The following is a 25,433-nucleotide window of genomic DNA, read 5'->3' on the forward strand; positions in this document are numbered from 1 at the left end:
GGTTCATGTGTCTTAAACTGCGTTGGCTCGCTCCGCTGAATCAAACTGCGACATTCGCTTCAACAGCGAGCCGCGCTGGAAGCTGCGGTAAGTGGGCTCTTGTTGTTCTTATTTTTTAAATATTGTTTTGAAGAAATATGCATCGCTTTTTTCTATTCTAAGGTTTAATTTATGTTTAAAAGCACTGCCACTTACTGTGAAATTTCTATTTTATATTTAAAAAAGCAGACAGCCTTTAAATAGTTAATTACGTAGTATATAGAAGCGCAAGTTTTGCTTCACTCTGTGTAAACGTTTTCACGTAGAAATTGGGAGTGAAGTTTCTATTTTTGTTGTTGATTATTATGAAAGGTGAAATTGTGCTAATTAGTGAAGTTTATATTTTTTAGTATTATTATGAAAGGTGAACGCTATATTATTAAAAGGTTTGCTAATAAGCAACAGATTTCTTCTAGCTATTGTCTGAAAAAAAAATCCAAAGGTGCGGTTCGCTGAGGCTTGCTGTTTTTTTTCTTAATTAGTAAACGTATTATGCTAATATGATATATTATTATTATACAACACTTTATTGATATGGAAATATTTTAAAATAGTCTGTGCTTTACGATATTGTACTATATTATTTACTATATTATTGCATTTATTGTGTTATATAACATATTTTATTGTATACGATTTAATCCATCGTATTATTGCACACATATGTATAGTTCTGGCCGTCGTATGTAATGATTTTAAGAATGCATGAATCAATAAAATTCGATCCTCCGAACGAATTCAAAATATTTGTAATGTTTTCGAGTAAATAACAACCCGTGACATTATATTCATACGTTTCGAATAAACTTTTTCATTAAAAAGTGGTATTACTTCTTTTTGAAAATCTAACTTTCTAGAAAGCACTGTGTAAACTTGTGACGCCGTTTCTTCCAAATGATGCTGTTGATGTAGTGGTAGTTACTAAACAGCATCCGTCACAGGTTGATCCTTGCTACAGCATCAGGGTCGCCGACCGAAGTGGCGGCCAATGTCAAGGTGAAAGTTAGACATTTACTGAATTAACTGTAACAAAAGACAGCAAGGTGGCCCAACTTTTGTTTATTGCATTCTTTTATGTTGGCAACAGCAATCTATTGTGATTACTGACGAAACGCATTTTACTGGCAAAACGAAAAGGTCTTGTTAGCGATACTGATACTGTATTTGGTAAAAACATAAGTTTTTGTCTTGTTTAAAATTGATACTTAAACTTTATAAAAAAAAAAGTTAGCACTGCGAAAATAATTAGAATCGATGTTTGTTGTCAGTTTTCCTTCTCAGTCATTTAGGTTGTTTTAGTTGCGACTTTTATATTTACCACGTTCTCTCCCTCTTTTTGAATGCTATATTTTCCTTAAAGTAATACACTGGTAACATTTAACATCTAGTATTCCTGTTAGAAATTTTTTTTATTACCTAATAATCTCGGTACTATTTATGAAAATTTTAAAAGCTTGGTTTATTGAAAAAATAATAACAGTAATAATAATTTGTACTGGAAAGGTAAAAAAAAAATCATATATAACATTATTATTATACAAACACATCCTGGAGTCAAGACTCATCAAGAATGAGAGTAATGTTATTCAAGGTTCGAATGTCTTACACAGCGTGTGTTAGAGAGATTGCGATCAAAAGTTTTAGGCTTGGTTACAACGTTTGAGGATCTGATCGTGATCGAAATTGAGTTGGGGTTGAACAGTCATGAGAAAGGTACAGACGTGGAATTACGAGACAGGCATCTTCCCATTCTACCATGCATGGATGAATTGGAAGGCGAAGGATTTGTTAACAGCAATGTTAAAAATGTATACTATGAGTGAGAAAGGAGAAAAAAAAAAGGATAAAATGAATGATTAATAGGCTGACCATACGTACCATTTTGAACGGAACAGTACCGTTTTTTTTTTTCATATTTCCCATCGTTTTAATAAAAATATCAATTTTGTCCCTTTTTTAATAAAAACTATTGGTCAATCATAAATTATTATTATTCATAACCTACTTGTATAATCATATATCAATATCACGGATACCAGTAATTTGTATAACCATGGAGGAGTCGCATTTGTTCGATACTAAATATCGATATCTGCAGTGAATTATTCAGAGAAAAAAAAAAAAAATGCATGTTGGCAACGCTTGGCTTTGTTATTCAATGCCAGTGGTTTAAATTTCATATTTTTTAAAGCTTTAAGTCTTATTTTTTAAAACTTTAAGTCTATCCTTGCAATGTCAAACAGGCGAAACTACAGTTTTAATGACGATCTCCAGAAAGAATTCAAATTTATTTAACTGGACAAGTGATGAAACAAAAGTACAGATTTTTTTTTTTTTTTTTTTTCTGAAATGAGCGAAAAACACCTAGACTTTCAAGACTTTCGTAATATTGTAGAGTTTATTCTTTGTCTTCCAGGAAATACAGCACCTGTTGAGAGAATATTTTCTGTTATGAACAGTATGTGGTCAAAGGAGAAATCTAGATTAAGTGTTAAGACAATGAGGGCTATGTTAGTTGTAAGACAAAGTTGTGTCATGGAGCGTGAGAAGTTTTATGATACGATGTGAAAGACCGAAATTTGCTGCGTAAGATCACTTCATCGGAGAAATATTCATGGTAAGATCGTGGTGAAATATAGTCTCCCCCTCTACGTCTACCTAAATTTTTGTATGGGTCCTGTCACTGAAGAATAATGGTAAGCTCAATATGTTTATGTAATAAAACTTTTTTTTATTTAAAGACTTATGTAATAAGTCTTTTTCATGAATACAGATTACATAGCCCCCATCCCGTTTTTGCTATCCCAATGTCCTTTTTGTCTCAAGGAAATATGGTCAGCCTAATGATTAAGGATATCAAAAATAATTGCAGATGATTCTAGAGCAAGTTTTATTCTGAATGGGTTGAAGGATGAAATGATTGAAATGGGACGTACTTAAAATACGAAGCACTCTGGATTTTAGCCAGGTGGTGGGACTGGTTTCCGTGTCTTAAGGGAGAATGTGCTAAAGAACTAATAGTACCTTAATGAAGGCCTTGTAACTGGAAAAATTCCAGGGGGAAATGGAAGGGGTTAAGCTGCATAAGGTGGTGGTAGAATAGAGGCATCAAACCATACTTGTATTACTTCTGTTATCAAGATATTGGAGAAATTGGCAAGAGCAGGGCCGACTTAACATGGTAACCGACGATGCGTCTCATCGGGGCACCGAAGTGAGTAGAAAAAATAAAACAAAAACACATTTTAATACAGTATTACCGTTTATTAAATGTGGATATGCACTAAATATATTGTAATAAATACTGCGACCTTTAATAACATTTAGCAAAAACTGCAAGTTGGTGAACTGTGAGTGGTGGAGACAGAGTTGTAGTGTAGGTGCCCTCCCTCGATGAGTCTTTGGACTCCATGGCGGTGGCATGTAATAATAAGTTATTTTTCGCTATGTGTAGTATAGAGCTGGCGGAAGCACTAGACGATCCGAGCGTTCGCCTGGGGCGTCGCGTTACAGGGGGCGCCTTTACACTACCGACTTTCTTTTTTTACATGTAGTCCGCATTCGTGAGTTAGGACGTGAGGCACGCTTAAACTCTATTACAAGTGACATTTGGGATTGTAAAGCATCGAATTGTTGATTGCTAAACACAGTGAATGTGTAGATAATTCACACTGATGTAAGTAGATTCAAAGTTTAACCTAAGGCTTTACAAATCAAAGCAAAATTTATGCATTTCTTTAAATATTTATTTTTATTTTATGTCTTATCATATTTTTTGTCAATAGATTTTTATTTCATAATGGAACTGAATTATAAATAGCTACTCTAATTTTCTACTGGTTTCATATTACTTAATTTTATGTTAAATGAAGTAATACGAAATGAATTATTAATTTATATTACTTCATTTTATCGTTTGATAAAAGAAGTAAGCCCAGTAATTATATCCGCTTATTTAGCCCGTTATATCCGCCAAAGCAGATTCTTCTAATTCTGGACTATTTCTTTGCAATCTATAATCATTTGTTCAGCTGTCTGTTGACGTTATTCTAAGAAATTCTATTTTATATTTTCACCATATAAAACCCGTTTACATGTATGCAACAAAAAAGAAAGTTCAGTAGTGTTAAGGGGTTTTTTTTTTATTAAAAAATTCCAAACATGACAACTTGCACTGTTGTTGGAAATAATTTTTGTCTTAGAAATACTAGACAATAATCTTCTCAGCTGGAAGTAAAGACTAAAAGCTTAGATTCCTAAATAGAAATACCGATATTTTTTTTACAGTCTGAAATAATTATATATATGTCAAAATAATTTCTTAATTTATAACAATCACATTTTCACTTTAATTATCGAAAACTTTTAAATTATTTGATGGTTATTTAAAAAAGAAAGAAATATTTGAATTAAAAAAATAGGTGCCTATGTATTGCATAAGCGTTCAGTTTTTTTTATACACTTTTACTACAATTAAAATTGTAGTAAAATATTTATCTAAAAGATATTTATCTAAAAGTAAAATATTTATCTTTTAGATATAGATAAAAATATTTATCTATATCTAAAAGAAACTGCCAGATAACGATCATAAGAAGAAGAATAAGTATTTTCTTTTTCATTGAGTGGAGATTTCAGAATGAAGTATGATTTATAACGTACTTCTGTTTTTTTTTGAAAAGAAAGTGCACGATAATTTTCTTGCTATTTTTGTCAACTGAATTCCATTAGCCACCCTGTAATCCAAATCACTAGTCTCGGATCCATACTCATTTGCTCCAATTTATGCAACAGAGTTCCATGTGGAATCTTGTCAAATGTCTTTGCCAAGTCCAAGAAGATCACTGCAAAAGGATTTCCTTTATCCAACTCCATTGTTACTTCATTATAGAAAGCGAGCATATTGCTAAGGCAAGATCTTTGCAAGAATATATCATCCAGGTGGTGACATTGCAGAAACGAATAAACCAGTAGATTATACTGGAATTGTGGTGAATGAAGTGGAGGTGAGTAGTCTATTGCATAACCTCAATGTCAATACATCTGTGGGATTGGATGGTATACCAGCGCGTGTAGTACGAGAAGCAGCTAAAGAATTGTCAGTACCCTTGACCATTTTGTTTAATTTGAGTCTCGGGTCTGGGGTAGTCCCGAGCGGGTGGAAGGAGGGGAAAATAGTTCCACTGCATAAAGGTGGTTAGAAGACAGCTGTTGTAAATTACCGACCGATTAGCATATCAGGAATCATTGTCAAAGTCTTAGAGAAATTAGTCAAGAAAAGAATACAGGATTGGATAGATGAAAATGGGATATTGTATGGGGGACAACATGGTTTTGTGAAGGGTAGATCATGCCTCGGTAACTTGCTCACGTTTTATAACACAGTGACGTAGGAACTGGATAGGGGTAGTGGGTTTACAGTGATACTACTGGACCTTGCCAAGGCCTTTGATAGGATACCACATGGAACCCTAATCAGTAAACTGGAGCAGCTGGGGATGGATATAGGTTTGGTGAGATGGATAGGAGGGTGGTTGAAGGAGAGATACCAGAGAGTGGTTTATTCAGGAGTGGAGTCAAAAAGACGTCTTGTGACTAGTGGAGTGCCGCAGGGCTCCGTTTTTGGACCACTGCTTTTCAATTTGTTCATCAATGATATTGGAAAGGATTTGAGAGGAAGTGTTCACTTGTTTGCTGATGATGCAAAGTTGGGTAGAGCAATTGTGAGTGCACAGGATGATTTGGATAGTTTGGAGGACTGGGCTAGGAAAAATGGATGTCAGTTTAATGTGGCAAAGTGTAAGGTTATGCACTTTGGGGTAAAAAGAATAGCAGCAGTATATCGCATTGGTGGAACCGTACTCCAGGAGATTGATGAGGCCAGGGATTTGGGAGTGCTGGTGGATAGGGAGGTGAAGTTTAGGGGGCACATTGCAAAAGTGACTAAAACAGCTCACCAAATCACTTGGCTTCTGAAAAATACTTTAACATGCAGAGACAAACAAGTTGTTCCTCTGTATCGAGCCTTGATAAGACCCCATCTGGACTTCTGTGCCCAGTTATGGGCACCAGGGTTTCTTCGTGATGGGGAGGAAGTGGAGAGGGTCCAGAGACGAGTGACCAAGATGATAGGTCTGTGGAATGAACCTTATGAGAATAGGTTGAAGATTTGTGAGTTGCAGAAATTGGACGATAGGCGAAGGATGGGTGATATGATTGAGACATTCAAATTACTGAAGGGTTTTTATAAGATTGATCCAGAAGATATTTTTGAAAATATGACTGGTGGTGGGAGGACTAGGGGCCATGCATGGAAGCTGGGCAAGAGCGGGGTTGACAAGGGTGTTAGAGCTAGGTTTTTTACTTGGAGAGTGGTGAATGAGTGGAATAAGCTTCCAGTCTGTTGTGGGTGCTACGACCGTGAATGAGTTCAAGGCAAGATATGATAGATACTGTGTGAATGTTGAATAGTTGTTCCAGACATAATGTTAGGGTCTCCCTCGATGAGTCTGTCGACTCCTTGGAGTTTCCCGGAACAATAATAATAATAAAAGATCTATCCTTCACAAAACCATGTCGCCCCTTATAAAGTATCATATTGTTGTCCACCCAGTCCCGAATTTTAATTTTTATCCATTTCTCCAGAATCTTAGCCATTACTCCTAATATACTGATTGGTCTATAATTTGCTACCTCAGTCCTGGAGTTCCCCCCCCCCTTATGTAGTGGAATAATTTTCCCCTCTCTCCACTCAATTGGGACTTCACCAGAACTGGGGCTTAAATTAAACAGCCAAGTTAGAGGATGTGCTAATTCTCTTGCGCATTGCATTAAAACATGGGCCGATATGCCATCTAACCCAATGGCAGTGTTAGCATTAAGGTTCTATAATATACTAAGCACTTCAAATTCTTCTATCACTAGACTCATCAGTTAATGACACATCCAGCACTACAGTATCACAATCCAGATGGTACACTGTTGCAAAATGATCACTAAGCAACACAACTATTTGATTCGTTTCTGTAATTTCCTTACCCTCAACATTTTTTAAATTCATCCTTCCAAAGTTATTCCTCCTTTTACTTGCCACATAGCAAAAGAACTCCTTAGGATTTGTTTGGACTCATCAGCTAGCTTCCTCTCATAATTAGCTTTGGCCTTCCTTACTATGGAGGTTACCCTTCTTGCCTGTATCTTGTACTGCTCATCACCTTTTTCTTTATACTTATACAACTTTCTCTTTATCTGCAACTCTCGCTTAATATTATTCACCCATCTTACTCCTACCTGATTCCTCCTCCTGACTCTGGGAATACAGTCAGATACAGATTTCATTAAATACTCCTTGATAATCTCCCATGCACCATCAACATCTCTCCCCTTAAAATTCTCATGCCATAGCACTTTTGAAAGCTGACTTCTCAGCTTGTCATAATCACCAGCCTTGTAATTCCACATATAACCCTTCTTAACAGAATATTTAGCACATAATACAATCTCCCAAGTCAAGAACACATGATTACTTTCCCCAAGTGGAGACAGTGTATCTAAATTACTTACTGATATATTCTCCGATGCTATGACCAGATCTAATACTCAAATCTCTTGTACCTTCCATTATATGCTGTCTCAGGTAGTTATCTCATAATTGTATAAACTCCAATTCTTTTGTTCCTTGAGACCATTCCTTCTCCCAATCTATGTCCCCCATAGTTAAAATCGCCCATAATAATTACACATTCTCTACTCATCTTACTAATTTGCCAATGCATACCATCCACATTCTCCCTTATACCCCTTGGATTATAGCAGCAACCAATTACATATTTCATCCTGTTGATTTCTATCTCACACCAAACAGCCTCAAATGAACTACCCTCTACATGCCTGTCACCTTCAGGCACATCCATCATTTTTGACTTTAACACTTCGTCTATCATTAGTAAAACTCCTCCCCCATTCTGTTCTCTCTATCCTTTCTGAAGATACTATATCCCTTACATTCAATCCCTATGACTAAATCATTCTTAGTTAACCAAGTCTCACTAATTCCTATAATTTTTGGCCAAGTAGAACTGAGTAATGACAAAAATTCATCACACGTATGAACTGTGTTACCTGGAGTTTCCTCCATTAGGAAATTCCAAGTCAACAATTTGGTTGTTTCCAAGATATGTATGCGTATATATAAAAATTCATTTTGGAAAATGTGTTACAGAAAAGATTGTGGAAATTATTTTCGTGCTAATTTCTGCACTTGTGTTATACATATGTTTTAAAATATTCTCTAAAAACATGCTATCAAGCAAAATTTATTGCAATAAATAAGATTTGAGCATTACTTTTTATTTTATCTTGCACTACTACAATGTATGGAAATATGCATGTCACGTTTTATGCTCACAGATTTAGATATACAGAGGGTCCTCAAGTTATATCGGAGATCTGTTCCTATGGACCGACGTAAGGCGATTTTCGATGCAAGTCGGAATTACCATAGCCTAAGTTACTTACCTAACTTAAAACACCCTAAAGTCATACGTATATATCAAGAAACAGAACTAGGCCATAGGAAAATGAAAGAGAGAACATAATTACTGTATAATACAGAAAAATGAAATTGTAATAAAAAAACAAACATAAAAATGAGAACAATGCCCAAAATGACAAATGAAACTGTACATTCTATACAGGTGATTAAGTCATACCAAGTCCCGACTGTGGTATGACTTAAGTTCAACACGCGGCTGATACTCGTTGGCATTTCTCCCTTTTTTTTGCCCTTTTAATGTCTAATTTCACTTCTAATGTAATGGCTTTCCTTTTCTTTGACACGCTACCATCAGAAGAGTCTGCCTTACGTTTGGGAGCCATATTGAAGCCACAAAAAAAAAAAAAAAAAGTGAGAGAGCGATGTAAACAAAGCACGCGGTACCCAAAGAGTGTATGCTGGGATCCAAGCGACGTCACATCTCCCAAACAAATGGCACATTCTTCCGCCACGCTCGCAAACAAGTTCACTCATGACATTTGAATTTTACATCGCGCTGCTTCAAGTCGAAATTTATTTTTTAAATTATTTATGGGATTACCGCCGTAAAGTCGAAACGACGCATGTCAAGGACCCCCTGTATTATTATTATTATTATAAGGTGCCTCCATGGAGTCAAAAGACTCATCGCAGGAGAACCAACATTGATATACTAATCATTATTCACACAATACCTGTCATACTTCTCCTTAAACTCATTCACAGACAAAGCATTCACAACCACCTCTGGCAACGCATTTCATCCATTTACAACCCTCCAAGCAAAAAATCTAGTCCTAACACTCTTGTTAACCACACTCTTACACAATCTCCAGGGATGGCCCCTCGTTCTCTCCCTTCCTGCACTTGCCTTAAAAAAGTTATCAATCCTATAAAACCCTTTTAATAATTTATATGCCTCTATCATATCTCCTCTCCTACGTCTGTCAACTAGTTTTTGAAGCACACAGAGCTTCAATCTATCCTCGTAGGAAACATCCCACAATAACTGCAACACTTTTCGTAAACTACCTCTGAATCCTCTCCATCTTTCCTCATCACCAAGAAATCCATGTGAGCAGATCTGTGCACAATAGTCCAAATGAGGTCTTATTAATGCCTTATAAAGTGGGACAATCACTACCCTATCCCTGCTTGTCAGTGTGTTCTTCAATAACCATGTAATTTGATGTGAAGTTTTGGCAACCCTTGCAATATGCCCTCAAAACTTAAGTTCTCTGTCCACAATAACTCCCAGGTCCCTAGCTACATCAATTTCTTGCAGTTCAGTTCCATTAATATAGTAAACAGCATGTGATCTCATCCTTCCGAAGTGCATCACCATACACTTGGCCACGTTAAACTGGCAGCCATTTGGTTTAGCCCAAACTGTCAGCCTATTTAAGTCATCCTGCAAGATATCCACATCATCTGAATTGACTATCACTCTTCCCAGTTTTGCATCAACAAATAAGTGGATGTTTCCTTTCAAAGTATTCCCAATATTATTGATGTACAAATTAAGTAATAGAGGATAAATAAATAATAATAATAAATATATTGCTGCTGTTTGAGAACAACTCTTTCTGTTTTTATGAGCAAGACGTTAAATTGCATTACATTCTTATTTCAAGGCTAATTTTAAAATATCACAAAATTATATTCAGTAGTATTTCAAATGAACTCGCAGTTGAAAAACTAAACAAATTATTTGTAGAGTGCTCATTTCAATAATAATAGCGCTGTTTCTTTACCATCGTAAAATAAGCTTTCGTTGGTGGAAGCAACGGAAATAAATATATGAACTCATCTGAGACATGTCCTATACGGAATTGATTAAAATTAAGTTACTTAAAATTAGTAAACTGGTACATTATATATATAACTTTTATAGTTTAATTAATGCATAGAATTAATATGACAGTTTTTTTTTTTTGTTTACTTCTGTGTAGATTTGTTTTTTTACTCTTGGTCAGTATTCAAAATATGACATTTATATACAGGGTGTTCGGGATAAATTTGACATATTTATAATTAATTATATTTTTCCGTAAGTTACATGTATTAACACACACTTCTCTTCATTTAAAAGTTTGGACCCTTCTTCATTCATATAAAAGATGTCAGAAAGGATGGATAGCTGGAACCCACCTGAATCATGGAAGAGAATAACTTGTATCATGATGATTCGTGCCCGCCATCAAAATAAGGATATTACGACTGCTGCCCAATGCTCCCTGAATACAGTAAAAACAATCAGACATGAACTAGAGACTTGCAATGGTGACTATGAGGATGTAGCAAGAAGAAAGATCCCTAGCAGACGATCTGATTGCGTTCGTACAGCAGAATTCCTCGCAAATCTGCAGGAACAGGTGTTGAAGAACCCTGGCATTGGAATTCGGGCTTTGTTCGTGGAGTTGCTAACTGTAGTCAAGCCCTGGATAACAAGGGTAGCCAATGGTAGGCCGTATGTATGGCAGCAGGATTCGGCCCCTTGCCACACCTCTGGGAAAAGTCAAAAATGGTTGTCTGAAAATTTCTACGACTTCACCAGTCCAAATGTTTGGCCTCCAAACTCCCCAGACCTTAACCCCATGGATTATTTTGTATGGGGCGCAGTTGAAAAAGACACCAATCGCACTTCCAGTAATACAAAAGCCCAGTTAATGGATAAAATTAAAACAGTTTTTGCGGCCCTTCCCAGGGAGACTGTAGCATCAGCTTGTTCGAGGTTCCGAAGCAGAATTGAAGCTGTGATCGATGCTAATGGTGGTTATTTTGAGTAAATCTTGTTGATAGTATTGTAATTAACTCTGCCTGTAATGTTTTTTTGTCAATTCATTAAATTTAATAGATACAAAGAAGATTTTCTTTTTCCTTACGAAACTGTCAAATTTATCCCGAACACCCTGTATATTGAGGGTACAAAACTATAGTACACTGGTGGCATGAGCGAGCAAGTGGTTTGGTAGTATGAAAAGTTTCTTCAAGCCTGTAAACAGAAAAAGCTGTTTATAGGCTTGAAGAAAAGTAGAGGAATAATGGTATCCAGTTCACAGAACATGCACATGAAAATTACAGAAGAGGCATAAGGCAGAAACATTGTATGTGAAAAAGTTGGTTGGTTTATAGTTTATTGGTGCAAAAACAGCAAAGGTCATACTGTGTCATAGTAAAGGTTGAAGCACTTAAATAATCAAAGAAAAATTGTACACAATATGCATGTACAAAAAACCAAGTCAAGCAATTACAACAAAGGTTACAGAAGTACATATATAGTTAAATAGAAATTAGTAAACAATATGCATGAACAAAAATTAAGCTTCACAATGCAATATCTACATACATACAAACAAAATTACAGCAGTACAAACTAGTAAACAAAATTCATCTACCAAAACTAAACTAAGGAATGCAGTATCTACATGTAAATAAAATTACAGTAGTACATAAATAGTCGAAAAGAAATTATTATACAATATGCATTCATAAAAATTAAGTTTAGCAATGCAGTATCTACATATAAACAAAATTACAAGGTTACACAAGGTCAAAGGCTACAGCAATACATAAATAGTAAAAAAATAAACTAATAAATAATATCTATATACAAAAGTTAAACACTGCAGTATTCTATACGTGTTTGTACAAATTAATTCTTCGTAAAAAGTTAAGAACATCATGCATTCTGCCTGAGTGTATATATGGCTTGGCTATATAAAGTGCTAGCGCTCCACCAGAATATGACAAACAGTGAGACGTGTATTGAATTTCTCACACATAGGAGGATCATCAGCCTTCAGTAAATAAGAATGTGTAAGATGACTGTGACCTATGCAGAGCCTAGCAAGAACAACTTCCTCTCTTCTGTTGGTTTTCTACATTGACTAGAATGCCAGTGCTTAATGTCATATAATTTGTTTGCCAATGCTTCCTACCATGATGACTGCCATTGAACAATTAGCTTTGATTTTATAAACTGCCTATAGTCTATATGGTACTGTGAAACAGTATGTGGAGAAAGTGTGAACTGATCTAGCAGCTGCATCTGTAGTCTCATTTCCCTTAATTCCAATGTGGCTGGGAATCCGGCCACAAGTGCACAACTGAACATCAAAATTAGGGGTTTTCATTTTGCACAACAGGTGTAACACCTAATCCACTGGATGTGGATTATACATAGGAGAAGAGATAGCCTGTAAAGAGCTCAGTGAGTATATAAATTACATTTTTGGTAGCGGTTTTCTTTTATATATACACAAGTGCAAGCTGAATAGCATGCAACTCTGCTGTATAATTACTGCAATCAGGTGGATCTGGTTGGAGATAATAATGTCAGGAAACACAGCAGCACAGCCAACATAGCTATCAGTTCTTGAACCATAGATGGGCAAGAAATTAGAGCAGGCTGCTCTGTGTGCATTAAACAATTGCAGGTAGACAGATGATGAAACTTCTGTAGCTGACAAAGTGAGAGGTTGCATGATGGAGTGCAAACCTGCCATGGAGGGATGCTGTTAAGTTTAATATAGACAACGTTGTCAACAATCATACTAACAACTTGAATAGTCTCTATCAAGAACACTATCAACTTAAATGTTGATAGTGTTCTTGATAGAGACTTGATAGAACACCTATACCAAAAGGACATATGGCAGTCTGAAGTGTGTGTGATACTGAGCTTCCCAAGTGGATGATCTGGGAGTCTTTATCTTTAGGGCATAATTAAGAGACAACTGTTTCTGCCTAAGTGATAGAGTCAGTTCATTTGCTTCAACATAAGGACTTTGAGTGGATGATTGTGAAAGGCACCAGTAGTTATCCACTGATATGGATGGGATCCAGCCATTGCAGGTTATTTTCTGTCTTGGAGAACCATAGATGTGAGACCCATAATCCAACTTTGAATGTATAAGTGCATGATAAAGACAAACAATGAAGACTGATCAACACTGTACTCAGTAGAGAATAGTGTGTGAAGGAGGTTCAATGCTCTCTGCATTTTTCTTTCTGTTAACGAAGATGTGTTAGGAATGTAAGTTTTCTGTTAAAGATGCATCTGGAGAATTTGGTTTCTCTAGCTAATGGAATAACAGTTTGTCCCATTCTTAATTCAGGATCTGGGTGAAGAGTGCATTTTCAACAGAAGTGTACACAGACACTTTATTCTGTTGAAAACTTGAATCCATTACTAAGAGCCCACAGAGAAACATGATCAATTGCTTGCTGAAGTTGTCTTTCAATTATCCTCTTGTTACAAGAGTGACAGTAAATTGTGAAGTCACCAAAATGTAGAGCATTGTCTACAGTGGGAAGCTGTTCAGTGATTGAGAACTATGATAGCAAAAAATGTCACATTTAAGAGGGGACACACTCTGTCTTGATGATAGGGCTGAGATAGCATACTTCCCACTCTGACTTGGAAAGTTCACTTGGACAGAAAGTTTTTAATAAATAGAGGCAGGTGACCTCTGAGACCCAGGTTACAGAGGTCTTTTTAATATAACATCTCCAGGATGTGTCATAAGCTTTTGGATGAGACAGTAGAAGAGCTCTTTTTAGTTATCATATTAATATCATATCATATATTAACAAATGGCTGATTGTATGGCTCAAGCCCACTGGTAGAAAAATTTAGTCTTTGTTTCTCTTTCAATATTAACAATTCAGGAGGATATGAAGCTGTTGCTGATATTCTGACAAAATTTTCTCCCAAAGTGTGTGCAGTAGCTGTGGGATCATCAATAATACTTCCATTACCATTATGGTCTAATGTAGACAGATGATGTGTTCTATATCTACCTTTCATTTTCCAGATTTTATCCCCATACAATTTTTGCACTAGTCATTTGATTAACTGAGGGTAAATTGGATCCTTGATTATTTTTGACTCTGACGTCTCACATAATGTGCTTTGGCCTGAGCATGCTTAAAAGCTATTAAGTTTGATGTAGTGGCATACCTACGAAATATACCCCATGCTCTGTGTTGATCTTTTTTGGCTGTTCTGGCATTCTGGGTTCCACCAAGGCTTTGGTTAGAGTGGAAATTGAGATGATTTTTTTGGGATGGAGGCTGTTGCTGCCTGGACAATGCACTCTGTTATATACTTTACTGCTTCATTGATAGGTGTTTGACTGACAATATCAGAATTAAATTTTGCAAGATGAGAAAGTGTTCCAGTCAGCATGGTCCATTTTCCATATTGGCATCCATGTAGGTGAACAATGGTTCCTGTGAAGACATTGTGCAAAGAACAAGAAAGTAATCATTTCCATATATGTTCTCTTCAACATCCCTGAGCAGTGGAAGAATGGAAGGGAAGCAGATTGTAAGATCAACTGCAGAATATGAGTGGGTAGGCATATGGAAGAAAGTGTTGCATCTATTATTCAAAAGGGAAAAGCTATTATTGATTCTTTCAATGATCTGACCTCATCTATTTGGATAGATGAGGTCAAATCATTGAAAGAATTTTGGATAGTATCATATAATTAATTGTAGTTATTTCAGATGAAACTTGAATCTCAGAAATGCAATATGAATTGCTTTTGGGAATATACCATGCATACAAAAGTGCTCTATTTGAGAGTATTTACCTACTTTAAAAGATATCACTAAAAGTTGTGATTTGCATATTTGCTATTCTAAACATTTTTCTCACATGCTTTTAGCCATGTCAGAATTCATCACATTGTTCTTAACAGTCTCAGCATGAATAATACTTCAAATACAGATGAACATCTAGCATGCACTTCAGATGTAAAATTAATTTTGAAAGAATAATAAAGTATACATATATACAGAAAAGCTTTACTACAGACTTTTGCTAAACTTAAGTATTGATAGTGTTCTTTTATTGTGTAAACCTGCATAAGTAATGTGCTGCTTTCTCTCTTTTCTTCCAGAGAGGGGGGGGGGGAGGGTGGAGAGGAGAGTAAAATAGCACCATTCCACTCAACATTTTAAAATTTACAAAAATCGTTCCAGTATTTAGTAACTAACAGAAAAACAACAGTAATTTCTAAAGGAAAATAATATATATATTTTTTATCATGAAGGGAAAAAAAACATTTTTTCTAATTACAAACATTCAAATTTTTGCAAGAATGCACTATCATAGCTGTTAATTCCAAATATAAAAATGACATACTGTAGAAAATTATTCATGTAAAGGGAATGACGAAATGAATAACTCACATACTGCTTGAGTTAAAAAGAAGAGATAGTACTGAAATGAGTTCTGGCAAGTTATGTCACAATAGAATAATAACATGTTGCAAGATGTTTTGCTGAACTGTTTTATGCTTGCTATGGAGACTTGTTTAGATGCTGAACATAAAAATAGAAAGCTGTTTTTTCTCTTAAAAGTAATTTTTGAATTACTTTAACTGCTGATGTGAATATCTCTTAAGATATTTAGCTACAACTTGGGAAAAAATCTTTTGATGTTCATTCAATTTATATGAAAAGTTAATGAAAATCAGTTATTCTTTTTTTTTTTTTTTTATATTAGCTTGCAACAGGGAAGGTTATGCTTTATATTTGACTCTTGCACTATGACTGTACATTCAGAAATGTTATTCCTATATCAGGAAACTGAATTTAGTAACCATAAGCTACTTCAGTATTATCTACCTTGCAGAAAGTGAGCTTTCCTTCTGTAGGAGAGAGACCCTGGTGAGCACTGGAATTTATCCTAGGGAACAGGTAGGGATACACAGTTGTGTCCTTACATGAGGTGGGGAAGAGTGGAAAAAAGTTTGAACTCATCAACCACTCTAAGTGTACATGCTAACTATATAGAGATCATTTGATACCATCAGCAGAATTAACCAAGCTACCAGCCAAGACATCTATAGATGTCAAAGTTATCATGGATGCGAAGTGCATATTAAAATTATAATACCATTGAAATATATGATGGATACGAAGCATATGAGGATGCGTATTTGATCCATAATGGCCGGTGAGGTAGTTAAAATTGTATATGAGTAAATTAAGAAAATATTTTATAGTCATTTTACTTGCTAAGATTCAATTATAAGTCTAAGGTAAAGAATTTATGGATAGATTTTTAAAGAGCACGCACTTGCACATACACATGCATATATATATATATATATATATCAACAGTCATTATTGATCTACTGCTGGATGGAGACTTTTTAAGATGACTTCAAAACTTTGTCAGTGGATTTTCTTTCTCACGTTACTCCTCAAATCTGACCATTTCATCAATCCAACACAATTTTATTTGTCACTGTGGTTATTTTTTCTCTAATGAAATCTAATCCAATAAAGGTATCCCTTGATTAAAGCGATTAATTAATCCCTCGATGTTACCACGTATATCAAAATCGCGTTAATCAAATATAGTAATCAATGGTAAAAATTACAATTCATCCATGATTGATTACTGTATTAATAATTCGTTTTAAAATAATTTTTATTTTTTACACATATGTACATTTACTCTTATAACTTTTACATTGTAAATTTTGTCTTATTTTATCATCCTATATTGTAATTTTTACTTAATGTTAACAGGACATTTGTATTACTATATGTTAATATTAATAAATTCAGTTCAACTCAATATCATTTTTAAAAAATGGGGGGGGGGCACACCTTGGATGAGTAAAATTTTTGCATGGTGGGTAAGGTTTTGCATAATTTGTTGAGCTCTGATCATGTCAATATAGGGAGAATGCACTGGTTAAAAAGGTTTTAAGCCAAGGCATAATAGTAATTGGCATTTGAATATTTTCTAAATGCTTTCCACCCTAGCATTGTTATATATATATATTTGTAGATTTTTCATGTATATAACAAGAATATTCACAAGTCTCACAACTGTTTTTTTTGTGAAGTACTGCACCCTGCATCTAACATTGTTCTGGTACATTGCCCACTGTATTGCACAGCTACAGGTTCCTCTTTTTATCTCATGAGGATAGGATAAGTCTTTTAATTTAAACCATTTCTCTATACAGGAGCATTTAAGGGATAAAGAAATTTTATATAATAAAGTATCTCTCAAAGTAATTTATTTATATTTCTGTTCAAGGAATTGATCCAGAACAACTTCTATATTAGATTTGTATATTAAGAGTAACAAAACAGCTTTTCTGTTACTCTATTAAATGCTTTTATGGGTGCTTCAACTCTGGATCACTCACTCCAGCCACACCATTCGTCAATAATTATTTTGTATGCAATAAATTAGAACAGAAATCATTCAATACATTTTCTTTGATTATCCTAATTTTTTAATTAGGATGTGTATTAGCATTGTGTATCTATAGAACAAACATAATCTTATGAACCTGGGCAGCACACTTGCAGTAATTTGGGAAGAAGGTAGTACAGGATTGTGTTGTCACCTTGAGAACAGTAGATGTCACTACCTCTGAACAGTAGTGACATCTACTGTTCAGAGATAAATACAGGCATTCTTGAAATCGTAAAGAATAATAGATTTTCACAGGATACTGTTCATTTTATCAAGACCAATTTTTGCAAATTTTACAACTGCTTAAAAGACTATTTCTCATTATAGTACAACATAATATTTGCTTTATCTGTGCTATAAGTACTTTGAAAGAGAGAGTCTTAGATATTTAACAAAATATGTTGGTTCTGAAGGAAGGAAAAAAATCCATTTTTTCAAGCTATACAAAAAAAAGAAAAAAAAAAGATAGCTTGCATTGAAAGTTATAAGATTATAAATTAAATACCTACCTCAGTGTATATATTTCATATATAGTTGGCTCTCACTATAGCAAATACCCTTCTAAAAAAACTCAATTCACTAAAAAGTCTCGCATGCACATTGCTATTCTAAAGGAGCCATTATAAGAATATACTCCTGAGCTCACTATAAGTTGTTACAGTGAGAGTCATTATATTAAATATAATGCATGAAACTATACAGAAAAGACTGATTTTTCTAGTTGTCATATAATTTATGTAGCTATCAAGTACAGTAATCCCTCGATTAATGCACCCCCGATTAGTGTCATTTTTTTCTATACCCAAATTTGATTAATGTGCCTATATACATCTTAAAAATAAATGTTACAGATTTTAAAAATTTAATATCTATACATTATTATGGCTAATTATTTTAAAAAATCACTCACCAGAATGAACTTATTTAGTTACTGATTTAAAGCATTTTACAAAGTTATATTTAATGGCATACTACACTACTTCCATGTACACTATGTATATTATTATTATTAGTATACTATGTTCCAAATTTTTACCACCAAAATTTATGTCATCTGCTATAGTACGCCCACAGATTCGAGACACTTCTACGCATGTCACAAAAAGGAGAATCCATTCCGATAATAGGGTAATCTTCTGGGATGAGTTGTTTATTATTAAACATTGGAAAATTAACTTTTCTTTTATAATAATTGTAGTTTTTAAAGTGGTAACTATTTTGCTTGTATAACAGTTGGGAAATTTTATCTATAAAGCACGTGATTTTGCGTGTTGGCAACCAATTCATACATCCTTCATTTCTTTCTCTTCTTCAATGATAGCGTCCAAGAGTTAATTAAATCTCATTCTGAAGAACTGAGTGATTCCGACCTGCTAAATTTAGATGCACAGCAGGAAGATCCCAAAGAATATGAAGAAAATTTAACCACTGATAGTCAGCCAAAAGAGATTTCACAGAAACAATTTGAAAATATTTTTTGTACAATCGAAGTTTTTAAGCAGCAATGCTTAGAGGCTGATCCTGATGAAGACAGAAGCAGTAAAATTTGCAGAAGAGTAGAAGAGGCAATAGGGCCATGCCATTGGTTGTATGGAAAAAAAAAAAAAAAATGCCCGCCAAACTACGTTAGCTTAATTCTTTGTTAAGAAGTAGAATAATAAAATTTATATTCTGAATATGTTTTATTGTCTTTCAGCTTCATAGTTTTCCTTTAACTGGCCCTGAGACATACCTTAATTCTTTCATAAAAAAAATTAAGGTTAAAAAAAGAAATTTGAGGAATGAATTATACTTTTTCCCATAGGTTATTATATTCGATTAATGCGCCTGTTTTAAGGAACGCATTAGGCGCACTAATCGAGGGATTGTATATAATCAGTAAGTGCAAAGATTTTAATTCTGCTCAATTCAATGATAAGTAATAAAATATACATTATAAAATCATTCCAGTACCATACACACAGACTTGCAAGTTAATAGATGAATATAAAAGTAATTTTGAGCATTGGTAATAACAAGAAAATTCTAGCTATATTGCACAAGGCAAATAATATAGATAATATTTTGGAGGAATGTTTAATAAAAATTGGAAATGTTAAATACATTATTTATGCAAAGTGTAACTTAACTTTAAATTTCAAAAATGTTTTCACAGCTTGATATAATTTTCTTTTTCTTTTTTTTTCTTTCAGACTGGCCTGCATAATGAAAGAATATTTTTTACCGTGACAGTCTTTGGGCACACCACTTGCTTATTTGTTACCTGAATATACACACAAAAAAAGAAAATCCGATCTGTTATTGATTTAACTTTTCACGTTTGCTTTTCTATACTCAGGACATCATCAATTTTTGAACTTCTTGAGCTTGGGTTATAATCATGACCTCAATTATGGGTCCTAGGCTGGAGGGCCAGCGATCTGAGCCCATGACTAGTTTAGCAAACCAAGTAATGTTCTTCATGTTGTGCGATAGATGGTTTTGCCCACAGGAAAGATTAACAGGATTGTATGCCCTTTTATTTTACAATGTCTTTTGTTACCTGCTTATTTACACACAACAGTTGCTTTATCTTCATGAACATACAACCACTGTTGTAATATCAGAAAATTCGAATATTTGTCATTTAGCAATGACGGCCACAAAATTCATGCTAGAATTCACTAAAGCAGTAACATTTGTTGTGACTGGAGTATTCATGCTGCTAGTATTTGGATTAGAGCAAGGACTGGAACACTTCAATCCAACATGGTATTATATCCTTATAACATTAGTTTATTTCACTTTAACAGAACGGTACTGCCAGAATAAAGCACCTGAAATACTGACATGGCTACAGTGGGATATTTTTGAAAATATGGAACCACTTTGGACACCTGTACTTCTTCGTCTTCTAGCATCATTAGCTTCTGGTTTGATGATTACTTTGGTGTTTCTTACTTCTGATGGAGGCTGGATACTAATATTTGCTGCTAGTTTTGTTAATGTGTATTTGGGCATTAAAGATATGGACTATCATTGGCAGACCCTTATGAAAGAAAAATCATGCATTGATAAGTATCGCTATGCCACCTGGCAGGAGCTCTCTGAAAAAGATGATGTTTGTGCTGTTTGTCTGCAAGAAATGACCTGTGCTAGAATCACACCATGCAAACACATTTTTCATGGCAATTGTCTAAGGCAGTGCTTGAAAGAACGCCCTGTATGTCCTCTTTGCAAGAGGGATCTGCTGTAGAGTCCTTACATCAGAGTAGAAGAATGAGTACCACCAATCATCATCATATTTCAAGTATTTTTATATTTAATGTATAAATCGTGTAAGAATGAAGAATTATAGCTCACAATCATGAACACTGCTTTTGTGCAAGATTACAAAATGGCTTTTGTAATGTGAACTGCCATGAAAGCGCACAATTGTATTTGCACTATTTTTATACAGCTGGAAGCAAATGCTATGGCTATTAACTTCTATTCCTAATAGAGCAAATGCAACAACTTAAAAAAAATTAGACAGTAACTTAAGGCCTGTGTATGATGTAAATGTAACAACTCCTTGAGTGATAAAAAATTGCTATGATTGCTGATCATAAAGAAAAACGTATCAACATCTCTACACCTCATTTATTATCTGAATATATCATTGCAAAATAAGTGACACCTAGTCCCATATCTATCATTTAAAAAAAAAAAAAAAATGAATCTTTCATATTAATTACCTTTGAAGAGTTGTGCCATTCTCGAAGTTATTAACTCTATACTGAAAATACAGTTATTTCAGTGCCTCACATCTCTCCATGACTTTATAATGCCAAGCCATTGTTAAAAATACTATCCTCATTCTGAAATGCAATTAGGCATCCACTGTGATTGCAACTCAAGAAATCAAAGTGACTTTGACTAAACTATTACTCCAAGAAAACGTGAAATTTGCTTATGATGTACAATTTTTTTTCCTCCAAACATCTAACAGCCTATGTATAGATTTATCATTTTTTTTAAAATAAATTTTCTACATTTGAAAATGCATTTCTTTTGTATTTCTCAAAGCAAATCACACACAGATTATATATCCTACTATTATATAGATTCTGGTGGGAATGTCCATCATTGCAAGTGGTTTGTTTCAAATAATAAATTATATTGCATCCTTTTAGTGATCCATTATATCATTAAATGGATGCAACTGACTCACCTGTATAAGTCATTTTAATTAATTCTGCAAATTATATAGCTTCAAAATATACAGATATTATACAAGTGATTTCTTATTGGGTACATTACGGATGATAGCAGTATCTTAAAAGGTATCTTAGATGTATATAAATTGTACCAGGGATTTTGAAATAGAAAGTGATTTCCAACTCCCTTTCCACAATTTTAATACTGATTCTGATTGAAATATCTGATTGTCCATTTTATGTAGGCATATTGCTGAGTTTAAATCATAGTTTGTTAGCTTTGTATGTGACAGCATGTACTACCACTTGCAATGAGTGTTTGCCTCAATGCTGATCTGTTGTTATAATTATTGTATCATTATCATTTCTCCCTTAAGATTTCAAAGATTGTTACTCTTTATAGTAAATCTTGATATCAGTGATTAACATTTAAGTATTGAATTTGTTAAATCAAGCCTAAAAGTCCTGACTATTAGATATTAGATAACAGGGATTTAACATACAATTCAAATATCCACAACAGAATTTACCATACAATGAGCCATAAACCTTGAAATAACAGAAAACTGGTACTAGTACACACACACACACACACACACACACACACACACACACACACACACACACACACACACACACACACACACACACACACACACATTGAATCACATTCCATAAAAGACTGTTAGCCTAGAGAGTACATTAGGACAGAGTTTTGGATAATCCGAAAAAACACTGGTGTCCAAAATCTAAGGTTGAACATTATTTCTGAATAATACAACCACAAATTCAGATGAATTAGCTTGTGGCAATTTGTATAACTGGCGATTTCGAGTAGAAAGTAGGTACATACATTCAAATTTTTGAATTACGTGTAACGGGATCATGTGGTAGCACTCATCATCAAATTCCTGACATGTAGTCTCAATGGGTATACAGGATATCATAGTACTACATGAAAAACTTACATCACCATTAACATCTCTGATTTTGATATCAGGTTTAATACCACTTTCTTTCATTATGTGATCCCCATAGATAATAACAGAGGGGATAATGTCCTTGTCTGACACCAGATTTAACATTAAGCCATCTTACTGCACTTTCAATTCTAACTGCTGACTTACAATCAAATAAAGACTAAGAATTGCTTGATATAATGTCTCATTGATACCACACAACTGAAGTGTTTTGAATAGCTTTTCTCTTGGCACCTTATCATATGCCTTTTCCAGATCTTTGTTATATTCCCACGAGCTTTCAACTATTTGTTGTAAAGTGAAAATCTAATCCTGACAGCCTCTATCTGGCCTGAATCCAGCTTGTTATTCACAAGGCTGCCCTTCCACAATCCTTCTCAACCGTTTCTCAAGTATACTTGCATAAATCTTACCAGGAACATTCAGTAGGGAAATACTTCTGTAATTCTCACAATCAGATTTATTTCCCTTTTTATATATGGGTGCTATGAGAGCTCTACTCCAATCTGGAATTCATCCCCCTGTCCAAGCCTCCTGAACTATGCAGTGCAGCCAGGGCTGCCGAGAGAAATTTTCGGGCCTGTGACAAGTCTGTGGTCTGGGCCCCACTTAAAAAAAGTGCATCACTTTTGTTTAGTAAAGTCATATAAAACATTAAACATTATTTTAAAAAAGTGTACAATAAATTTAAAATTCAATATATTACCATACAAAATACAAACATTAAATAAAAAGAGAATTTTTAAATTTTTATTGCCACATCCACTTCCTCACTTTATGGTTAGCGAAATCTGTAATCACCTTGTCACACGTTACAAACAATCACAAAAGCTTCGTCTATCAAAATACTAACAAGAATGAGCGTTCTGGCAGGGAACATTACTGTGAATGCAATTACTAGCTTGCTCTAGTGCAGCCGACTGCAACAACCTTGCACGAACGCCTATTGACGTCATCACCCGCTATAACTACAGCGATCTGTGCCGAGAGAATCAGTATCTTCCAGACACTCACGGCGAGCTAAAGAGCATAGCCGACTGTCTAAAACAAAACACAGTATCATTCTGGATATGCCATTATCCTTTATCACTGTTGTATTACTATGAGAATTAAAACCATGCATTATAAACAGTTATGAGACATGTCAGGCCCTTTTCGATGTGGGGCCCATGACAAAAGTCTCAGATGTCACCCCCTCTCAGCGGCCCTGAGTGCAGCCACTGTAAGACTTATACCTCCATGCTTGAGCATTTCTGGTCAAATATCATCTACTCCAGCTGCATTTTCCACATCCCAGGCTTCTGATGGCTTTTTCTACTTCAAGAATGGATATGTATTCCTAATTGCAGCCTGTTGAGGGTTTTTTTACCACTGTACTGTCACTGATTGCATTTAGCAATTTTTCCAAGTAATTACTCCAAAGATCAAGGATATCTTTTTCTCCACTTTTCATTTCACCTTTATCATCTCTAATTCCTTTTACAGCACTCTTTCCTCCATTTCTGAACTTTTTCAACAACCTCAAGAATATCTTGCCACCTTCTCGATATTTATTTTCTAAGTTCTTACCAAAGTCTTCCCATGATGTTTGTTTAGCTGTTTTATAGTGTTTGGCTTTTTTACATTTGTCTCTGTATTCTCTTAAGAGCACAAGCTGACTTATTTGCCAGGAACTTTTGATATACTTTCTTCTTTTCCTTCACCGCCTCTTTAACTTCCTGTGTCCACCATGGAGTGCTGATTTTTCTATCCTTGCCCACAGCCTCGCCACATGCCTCTCTGGCTGAATCAATCATGGTTTTCTTCAGGGCTTGCCACTGAATCTCCAGGGTTTGGTTCCTGCTCTCAAACTCATTCATTTTTTTCTTCAATAATCTTTGTGTATTTTAGTCTACAGTTTACATCTGAGAGCTGCTTAACTTTTAATCACTTTAAAAATTTCTTACATGTTCTTCTTTTCAATATGAAATTCAATTTTATCCTGCCCAAGACTAAATGGTGATTAGTTCCAATTTTAAATCCTCTGTACACTCTAGTTTCCTGCACCAGTGAGAAAACATCACTATTAACAATAACATAGTCAATGAGACTTCTTATTCCTTGCCTCTTCTCTCTATGTGAATTTGTGCACATTTTTATGTTGGAACATTTTGTTAGTAATAACCAGTCCATGTCCCGAGTAGAAATCCAACAGGTATTTGCCATTATTATTAGCTTTGCTCTTTTCTCCAAATTTTCCCAAATATTTTTGTATGTCTCACAATCATTTCCTACTCTGCTATTTAGATCCCCAACAAGGACCAACTTTTCCTTTTTCATTGTGTCAGTTGCTTTCTCTAAAGCCTCAAAAAATTCCTCAACTTCAGAAGGTTTTACCTCAGTAGAACCTTCCGTGGGACAATAGGCACAAATAAATCTCATTGTCCAGTTCCTCATTCTGATATTTCCCACATCACTCTACTTGA

The 25,433-nt window shown here is 34.7% G+C and overlaps 1 protein-coding gene across 3 annotated transcripts; it reads left to right on the plus strand.

Annotated features, from left to right (window-relative positions):
* The first annotated feature begins 1 nt into the window (after position 1).
* Positions 2–21,836, plus strand: LOC150093975 (uncharacterized). 3 transcript variants are annotated; one of them, XM_090412624.1, is made up of 2 exons: positions 2–87; positions 20,003–21,836. In XM_090412624.1, the coding sequence occupies exon 2, from the start codon at positions 20,191–20,193 to the stop codon at positions 21,043–21,045; it is 855 nt and encodes a 284-aa protein (XP_090268750.1). In that variant the 5' UTR covers positions 2–87; positions 20,003–20,190; the 3' UTR covers positions 21,046–21,836. The 3 variants fall into 3 exon arrangements, with proteins under 3 accessions (XP_090268750.1, XP_090268752.1, XP_090268751.1); XM_090412626.1 differs by lacking the exon at positions 2–87 and adding an exon at positions 205–481; XM_090412625.1 differs by lacking the exon at positions 2–87 and adding an exon at positions 996–1,206.
* Positions 21,837–25,433: the final 3,597 nt, after the last annotated feature.

Source organism: Typopeltis vanoorti, chromosome 23 (assembly GCF_054136105.1).
Source record: "Typopeltis vanoorti isolate ZY-2024b chromosome 23, IOZ_Tvanoo_1.0, whole genome shotgun sequence".
In the NCBI taxonomy this organism is placed as follows: domain Eukaryota; kingdom Metazoa; phylum Arthropoda; class Arachnida; order Uropygi; family Thelyphonidae; genus Typopeltis; species Typopeltis vanoorti.

What these genes read in the sequence shown, in the direction of transcription:
- LOC150093975 (XM_090412624.1), top strand. Translation starts at nt 20,191, where the DNA reads ATGACCTCAATTATGGGTCCTAGGCTGGAGGGCCAGCGATCTGAGCCC.